Source organism: Arachis ipaensis, chromosome B2, assembly GCF_059453495.1.
Source record: "Arachis ipaensis isolate K30076 ecotype BB chromosome B2, ASM5945349v1, whole genome shotgun sequence".
NCBI lineage: Eukaryota > Viridiplantae > Streptophyta > Magnoliopsida > Fabales > Fabaceae > Arachis > Arachis ipaensis.
Window position 1 is genome coordinate 95,526,403 of NC_142437.1, and position 9,583 is coordinate 95,535,985.

At 40.9% G+C, this 9,583-nt stretch overlaps 1 protein-coding gene and 1 non-coding gene across 2 annotated transcripts; both read right to left on the minus strand.

Annotated features, from left to right (window-relative positions):
* Positions 1-302: 302 nt before the first annotated feature.
* On the minus strand, positions 303-410 carry LOC148574914 (small nucleolar RNA R71). The gene has a single exon (XR_015906647.1). It is a non-coding gene; the product is annotated as a small nucleolar RNA R71 (small nucleolar RNA).
* An 8,237-nt stretch (positions 411-8,647) lies between these two features.
* On the minus strand, positions 8,648-9,337 carry LOC107627447 (uncharacterized). Its single transcript, XM_016330280.1, has one exon. It carries the CDS (start codon positions 9,335-9,337, stop codon positions 8,648-8,650), a length of 690 nt encoding a protein of 229 aa, XP_016185766.1.
* Between the last annotated feature and the right edge of the window lie 246 nt (positions 9,338-9,583).

Here is a 9,583-nt window from a genome sequence, read left to right on the forward strand (position 1 = left end):
GCCATTGGAGCAAACAATTTTGAGCTTAAACCTCAATTAGTTTCTCTGATGCAGCAGAACTGCAAGTTTCATGGACTTCCATCTGAAGATCCTTTTTAGTTCTTAACTGAATTCTTGCAGATATGTGATACTGTTAAGACTAATGGAGTAGATCCTGAAGTCTACAGGCTCATGCTTTTCCCTTTTGCTGTGAGAGACAGAGCTAGAATATGGTTGGATCTCAACCTAAGGATAGCTTGAACTCTTGGGATAAGCTGGTCAAGGCTTTCTTAGCCAAGTTCTTTCCTCCTCAAAAGCCGAGTAAGCTTAGAGTGGATGTTCAGACCTTCAAACAGAAAGAAGGTGAATCCCTCTATGAAGCTTGGGAGAGATACAAAGAACTGACCAAAAAGTGTCCTTCTGACATGCTTTTAGAATGGACCATCCTGGATATATTCTATGATGGTCTATCTGAAATGGCTAAAATGTCATTGGATACTTCTGCAGGTGGATCCATTAACCTAAAGAAAACGCCTGCAGAAGCTCAAGAACTTATTGACATGGTTGCTAATAACCAATTCATGTACACTTCTGAGAGGAATCCTGTGAGTAATGGGACGCCTATGAAGAAGGGAGTTCTTGAAATTGATACTCTGAATGCCATACTGGCTCAGAATAAAATATTGACTCAGCAAGTCAACATGACTTTTCAGAGTCTGAATGGAATGCAAGCTGCATCCAACAGTACTCAAGAGGCATCTTCTGAAGAAGAAGCTTATGATCCTGAAAACCCTGCAATAGCAGAGGTAAATTATATGGGTGAACCTTATGGAAACACCTATAATCCATCATGGAGAAATCATCCAAATTTCTCATGGAAGGATCAACAAAAGCCTCAACAAGGCTTTAATAATGGTGGAAGAAACAGGTTTAGCAATAGCAAGCCTTTTCCATCATCCAATCAGCAACAGACAGAGAACTCTGAACAAAATACCTCTAATTTAGAAAACTTAGTCTCTGATCTATCTAAGGCCACTGTAAGTTTCATGAATAAAACAAGGTCCTCCATTAGAAATTTGGAGGCACAAGTGGGCCAGCTGAGTAAAAGGATCACTGAAATCCCTCCTAGTACTCTCCCAAGCAATACAGAAGAAAACCCAAAAGGAGAGTGCAAGGCCATTGAATTGATCACCATGGCCGAACCTGTAAGGGAAGAAGAGAATGTGAATCCCAGTGAGGAAGACCTCCTGGGACGTCCAGTGATCAATAAGGAGCTTCCCTCTGAGGAACCAAAGGAATCTGAGGCTCACCTAGAGATCATAGAGATTCCATTAAACCTCCTTATGCCATTCATGAGCTCTGATGAGTATTCCTCTTCTGAAGAGAATGAGGATGTTACTGAAGAGCAAGTTACTAAGTACCTTGGTGCAATCATGAAGCTGAATGCCAAATTATTTGGTATTGAGACTTGGGAAGATGAACCTCCCTTGTTCCCCAATGAACTAAGTGATCTGGATAAACTGACATTGCCTCAGAAGAAACAGGATCCTGGAAAGTTCTTAATACCTTGTACCATAGGCACCATGATCTTTGAAAAGGCTCTGTGTGACCTTGGTTCAGGGATAAACCTCATGCCCCTCTCTGTAATAGAGAAACTGGGAATCTTTGGGGTGCAAGCTACTAAAATCTCATTAGAGATGGTAGACAATTCAAGAAAATAGGCTTATGGACAAGTAGAGGACATGTTAGTAAAGGTTGAAGGCCTTTACATCCCTGCTGATTTCATAATCCTTGATACTGGAAAGGATGAGGATGAATCCATCATCCTTGGAAGACCCTTCCTAGCCACAGCAAGAGCTGTGATTGATGTTGACAGAGGTGAATTAGTCCTTGAATTGAATGAGGACTCCCTTGAGTTTAAAACTCAAGGTTACCCTTCTGTAAACATGGAAAAGAGGCACAGTAAGCTTCTCTCAAAACAGAGTCAACCAGAGCCCCCACAGTCAAACTCTAAGTTTGGTGTTGGGAGGCCACAACCAAACTCTAAGTTTGGTGTTGAACTCCCATATCCAAACTCTAAGTTTGGTGTTGAGAAGTCTCAACAATGCTCTGAACATCTGTGAGGCTCCATGAGAGCCCAATGTCAAGCTATTGACATTAAAGAAGCGCTTGTTGGGAGGCAACCCAATTTTTATTTATCTAATTTTATTGTTCTTTCATGTTTTATTAGGTTCATGATCATGTGGAGTTACAAAATAAATATAAAAATTGAAAACGGAATCAAAAACAGCAGAAGAAAAATCACACCCTGGAGGAAGACCTTACTGGCGTTAAACGCCAGTAAAAAGCATCTGGCTGGCGTTCAACGCCAGAACAGAGCATGGTTCTGGTGCTGAACGCCCAAAATGGGCAGCATCTGGGCATTTGAACGCCAGAATTGCACCCTGGAGAAGAGCTGGCGCTGAACGCCCAGAACAAGCATGGTTCTGGCGTTCAACGCCAGAAATGGGCAACAAATGGGCGTTCAACGCCCAGAACAAGCACCAATCTGGCGCTGAACGCCCAGAGTTGTGTGCAAGGGCATTTTGCATGCCCAATTTGGTGCAAGGTTGTAAATCCTTGAACACCTCAGGATCTGTGGACCCCACAGGATCCCCACCTACCTCCATTCACTTCTTCTCACCCCTCTTTCACACAATCCCATAAACAATCTTCCCCAAAACTCTTCACCAATCACCTCAATCTCTCTTCCCTATCACCACTTCACCACTCACATCCATCCACTCTTCCCCATAAACCTACCTCATAAACCCTACCTACCTTCAAAATTTAAAATCAATTTCCCACCCAAAACCACCCTTATGGCCGAACCTTACCCCCCCTCCCTTCCCTATATAAAGCCCTCCATTCTTCTTCATTTTTCACACAAAACAACCCTCTCTTCCCCTCCTTGGCCGAAACACATCTCTCTCTTTCCCTCTTCTCCATTTCTTCTTCTTCTTCATCTATTCTTTCTTTTCTTGCTCGAGGGCGAGCAATATTCTAAGTTTGGTATGGTAAAAGCATAAGCTTTTTGTTTTTCCATTACCATAGATGGCACCTAAGACCGGAGAATCCTCTAGAAAAGGGAAAGGGAAGACAAAAGCTTCCACCTCCGAGTCATGGGAGATGGAAAGATTCATCTCCAAAGCTCATCAAGACCACTTCTATGATGTTGTGGTCAAGAAGAAGGTGATCCCCGAGGTCCCTTTCAAGCTCAAGAAGAATGAGTATCCGGAGATCCGACATGAAATCCAAAGAAGAGGTTGGGAAGTTCTAACAAAACCCATCCAACAAGTCGGCATCCTAATAGTTCAAGAGTTCTATGCCAATGCATGGATCATTAGGAACCATGATCAAAGTAAGAACCCGAACCCAAAGAATTATCTCACCATGGTTCGGGGGAAATACTTAGATTTTAGTCCGGAAAATGTGAGGTTGGCATTTAACTTGCCTATGATGCAAGGAGATGCACGCCCCTACACTAGAAGGGTCAACTTTAATCAAAGGTTGGACCAAGTCCTCATGAACATATGTGTGAAAGGAGCTCAATGGAAGATTGACTCCAAAGGCAAGCCGGTTTAACTAAGAAGACTGGACCTCAAGCCTGTAGCTAGAGGATGGTTAGAGTTCATACAAAACTCCATCATCCCCACTAGCAACCGATCCGAAGTTACTGTGGATCAGGCCATCATGATTCATAGCATCATGATTGGAGAGGAAGTAGAAGTTCATGAAGTCATCTCCCTTGAACTCTACAAAATAGCCAAAAAGTCCTCCCCCATGGCAAGGCTAGCTTTTCCTCATCTTATTTGCCATCTATGTTACTCAGCTGGAGCTTTCATAGAAGGAGACATTCCCATTGAGGAAGAGAAGCCCATCACTAAGAAAAGGATGGAGCAAGCAAGAGAGCCCATTCATGGAGCTCAAGAGGCGCATGAAGCTCATCACCATGAGATCCCGGAAATGCCTCAAATGCATTTTCCTCCACAAAACTATTGGGAGCAAGTCAACACCTCCCTAGGAGAATTAAGTTCCAACATGGGACAATTAAGGGTGGAACATCAAGAATACTTCATCACCCTTCAGGAAATAAGAGAAGATCAAAAAGCAACGAGGGAGGAGCAACAAAGACAAGGAAGAGACATAGAAGAGCTCAAGGACATCATTGGTTCCTCAAGAAGGAAACGCCACCATCACTAAGGTGGACTCATTCCTTGTTCTTACATTCTCTGTTTTTCGTTTTCTCTATGTTAAGTGCTTATCCATGTTTGTGTCTTCATTACATGATCATTAGTATTTAGTAACTATGTCTTAAAGTTATGAATGTCCTATGAATCCATCACCTCTCTTAAATGAAAAATGTTTTAATTCAAAAGAACAAGAAGTACATGAGTTTCGAATTTATCCTTGAACTTAGTTTAATTATATTGATGTGGTGACAATGCTTCTTATTTTCTGAATGAATGCTTGAACAGTGCATATGTCTTTTGAAGTTGCTGTTTAAGAATGTTAAATATGTTGGCTCTTGAAAGAATGATGATAAGGAGACATGTTATTTGATAATCTGAAAAATCATAAAAATGATTCTTGAAGCAAGAAAAAGCAGCAAAGAACAAAGCTTGCAGAAAAAAAAAGAAAAAAAATAGGCGAAAAAAAATAGAAAGAAAAAGAAAAAGCAAGCAGAAAAAGCCAAAAGCTCTTAAAACCAAGAGGCAAGAGCAAAAAGCCAATAACCCTTAAAACCAAAAGGCAAGGGCAAATAAAAAGGATCCCAAGGCTTTGAGCATCAGTGGATAGGAGGGCCTAAAGGAATAAAATCCTGGTCTAAGCGGCTAAACCAAGCTGTCCCTAACCATGTGCTTGTGGCGTGAAGGTGTCAAGTGAAAACTTGAGACTGAGCAGTTAAAGTCAAGGTCCAAAGCAAAAAAAGAGTGTGCTTAAGAACCCTGGACACCTCTAATTGGGAACTTTAGCAAAGCTGAGTCACAATCTGAAAAGGTTCACCCAGTTATGTGTCTGTGGCATTTATGTATCCGGTGGTAATACTGGAAAACAAAGTGCTTAGGGCCACGGCCAAGACTCATAAAACAGCTGTGTTCAAGAATCATCATACTGAACTAGGAGAATCAATAACACTATCTGAACTCTGAGTTCCTATAGAAGCCAATCATTCTGAACTTCAATGGATAAAGTGGGATGCCAAAACTATTCAAGAGGCAAAAAGCTACAAGTCCCGCTCATCTGATTGGAGCTATGTTTCATTGATAGTTTAGAATTTATAGTATATTCTCTTCTTTTTATCCTATTTGATTTTCAGTTGCTTGGGGACAAGCAACAATTTAAGTTTGGTGTTGTATGAGCGGATAATTTATACGCTTTTTGGCATTATTTTTAGTATATTTTTAGTAGAATCTAGTTACTTTTAGGGATGTTTTTATTAGTTTTTATGTTAAATTCATATTTTTGGACTTTACTATGAGTTTGTGTGTTTTTCTGTGATTTCAAGTATTTTCTGGCTGAAATTGAGGGACTTGAGCAAAAATCAGATTCAGAGGTTGAAGAAGGACTGCTGATGCTGTTGGATTCTGACCTCCCTGAACTCAAAGTAGAATTTCTGGAGCTACAGAACTCAAAATGGCGCGCTTTCGATTGCGTTGGAAAGTAGACATCCAGGGCTTTCCAGAAATATATAATAGTTCATACTTTGAACGAGTTTAGACGATGTAAAAGGGCGTTGAACACCAGTTCTACGCTGCTGTCTGGAGTTAAACGCCAGAAACAAGTCACAAACCAGAGTTGAACGCCAGAAATACGTTACAACCTGGCGTTCAACTCCAGAAAGAGCCTCTGCACGTGTAACATTCAAGCTCAGCCCAAGCACACACCAAGTGGGCCCCGGAAGTGGATTTATGCATCAATTACTTACTTCTGTAAACCCTAGTAGCTAGTTTATTATAAATAGGACTTTTTACTATTGTATTAGACATCTTTGAATCATCTTTGGACGCCTAGTTCTTAGATCATGGGGGCTGGCCATTCGGCCATTCCTGAACCTTTCACTTATGTATTTTTCAACGGTAGAGTTTCTGCACTCCATAGATTAAGGTGTGGAGCTCTGCTGTTCCTCATGAATTAATACAAAGTACTACTGTTTTCTATTCAATTCAACTTATTCCGCTTCTAAGATATTCATTCGCACTTCAACATGAATGTGATGAACGTGACAATTATCATCATTCCCTATGAACGCGTTCCTGACAACCACTTCCGTTCTACCTTAGATTGAATGAGTATATCTTAGATCTCTTAATCAGAATCTTCGTGGTGTAAGCTAGATTGATGGCGGCATTCATGAGAATCCGGAAAGTCTAAACCTTGTCTGTGGTATTCCGAGTAGGATTCAGGGATTGAATGACTGTGACGAGCTTCAAACTCGCGAGTGCTGGGCGTAGTGACAGACGCAAAAAGAGGGTGAATCCTATTCCAATATGATCGAGAACCTCAGATGATTAGCCGTGCTGTGACAGAGCATTTGGACCATTTTCACAAGAGGACGGGATGTAGCCATTGACAATGGTGATGCCCTTACATAAAGCTAGTCATGGAAAGGAGTAAGATTGATTGGATGAAGACAGCAGGAAAGTAGAAGTTCAGAGGAACGAACGCATCTCCATACACTTATCTGAAATTCTCACCAATGATATACATAAGTATTTCTATCTTTATTTTCTGTCTATTTATTATTAATATTCGAAAACTCCATAACTATTTTATATCCGCCTGACTGAGATTTACAAGGTGACCATAGCTTGCTTCAAGCCGACAATCTCCGTGGGATCGATCCTTACTCACGTAAGGTTTATTACTTGGACGACCCAGTGCACTTGCTGGTTAGTTGTGCGAAGTTGTGATAAAAAGTTGAGATTACAATTGAGCGTACCATGTTGATGGCGCCATTGATGATCACAATTTTGTGCACCAGTTAGCTTTCTTCAACCGCTTAGAAGGTTGTTTGACTTTTGAGGAAGTTTGCGCCTTAGAAGGTGCTCTTTGAGGTGTAGGTGTCTTTTTAGAAGCCTTTTCCTTTTCTTTCTTGGTGACCATCCTGAAAAGGAAGAGAAAAGAGAAAACCTTAAGCTCAGAGAGATAAACACCGGAATTAAGTAAATGCAAATGAGAATCAATGCCGAAAAAAAAGGGTAAAGCGTCTGAAATACATGGTAGCTACAACATGTAAGTAAGACATCAAAATGATCATGGAGGCATATCACTAGCACTAGATGCAAGAGTGGAAGAAGCATATAAGTGTAAAGCAAGAAAAGAGTGATCTCAAGCATTGATATCAACAATGATAGACATATGCGAATCAAACAAAAAATAGTGAGCATTTTGATGATGAAATTTTATGGAGACTAAGCTCAATGCACACAGAGCACAAGTGTTATGAAAAAGAAGTACTAGGATTAAAGAATAAGATCAAAGATGAACCAAAGTGTCATTAGTGCTTTTTCACAAACACTTGGGGTGCATATCATAAACAACAAGCAAGTTGACAAGTCCAAGTGTGTAAATATGCCCCAAAATAAAATACCAACTACCATAGCAATACCACATGATATAAACAACTCAAGAGATATCAAAATAATCCACCAATTCACAAAAAAAATTCAACTTGAAACTCCAACACCAATACAAAAATGCAAGGAGAAAAAGAACTAATAGGAAACAACAAAGAACAAAAGTAAAATGCAATTAAGAACAATTAAAATATTCGAATGTAACAAACAAAAGAAGGGTTAAAGAGTAAAAGAGAGTAAGAAAAGAAACCTTAAAAAGAAGAAGAAGAGATGAGAGTAAATGCAAGTAAGAATAAGATAAGAGGGGTGAGAAGAGAAAAAAAGAAGAGAAGAGGTGGGACTGCCGGAGGTGGTGGTCCGCCGGACAGGAGATGGAAGAGGGAAAAAAGAAGAAAGAAGAAAGATAAAATGATTAGAAGAAGGAAGAAGAATGAAGAGAAGTAGGGCAGCACACCTATTGAATTGAATCGGCTCCACGACGAGTGTGTGTCACCCACACGTACGCGTAGAAGGCCCAAAAGAGGTGACGCATATGCGTCGATCACGCGTATGCGTGATAACTTTTCGTGCTCGATGCATGAAACCTACATAGTTCCATCACAACTCTTTGTTTTTTGTACTATGCAGCAGCAACATTGCAGCATTAAAATACGACGCGTGCGCGTCAATCACGCACACGCGCGGGTAGGAAAAAATTTTGGGTGATGCATACGTGTCTGCTATGCGTACGCATAGGGTGGGTTATGCGCCTCGCACCCCACATGCATAGTTCTATCACAACCCTATGTTTTGGAACCATGCAGCAGCACCCTTTCCGCACCGTTCTCGCATGGTGGGTCACGCATACGCGTGAGTTGCGCCCCCTTTTTTTTAAAGCAAAATCAGTAAAAGCAATTATAGCACAAAACAATCGAAGTGAACTTAAGAAAATCAATTAAAGATTCTAAAACTAAGTAAAAGAAGCTGTAGATAAGGAAGATCATACCATGGTGGGGTGTCTCCCACCTATCACTTTTCTTTAACATCCTTAAGTTGGACGGTCTATGAGCTCAATCCTCTTCCTTGGCTGGGTCTTTCAAGAGAAATATCTCCAGCACCTTGTTGTTCTTCACTTTTGCACCATGGTAAAGTTTTAAATGGTGGCCATTAACCTTGAAGAATGTAGGGTTTGAGGGATGGCTCAAGTGGACTACACCATATGATTCAACCTTCTCCACCACATATGGTCCATCCCATCTTGACCTTAATTTGCCCGACATCAATCTCAATCTGGAGTTATAGAGGACTTGATCTCCAGCTCTAAACTCTCTTCTCCTGATGTTCCGATCATGTACCGCCTTCACCTTTTCTTTATAGAGCCTTGAGTTTTTATAAGCTTCTAACCGAATGCACTCCAATTCTTCCAATTGTAATTTCCTTTCAACTCTGGCTCCTCCCAATCCGGAATTACATTCCTTCACATCCCAATAAGTCTTGTGTTCCACCTCTATCGGAAGGTGACAAGCTTTTCCGTAGATTAGCCAGAATGGACTCATGCCAATCGGTGTCTTGTAAGCCGTCCGATAAGCCCATAGCGCATCTCCAAGCCTAGAGCTCCAATCCCTCCTATGAGCTTTAACCATCTTCTCGAGTATGCGCTTAATTTCTCTATTAGACACTTCGGCCTGGCCATTTGTTTGGGAATGATAAGCCGTAGCCACCTTGGGAATAATGCCATATTTCTTCATCAAACCTGTCATTCTTTTGTTACAAAAATGTGAGCCTTGATCACTCACGATTGCTCGTGGTGATTCAAAGCGGAAAATGAGGTTATTTCAAACAAAAGAGACAACCATGTTAGCATCATCAGTACGGGTAGAAATTGCTTCCACCCACTTAGAAACATAATCAACTGCTGACAGAATGTATAAGAAACCATTCGAGTTTGGAAAGGGACCTATGAAGTCAATACCCCAAACATAAAAAATTTCACAAAACAACATGAG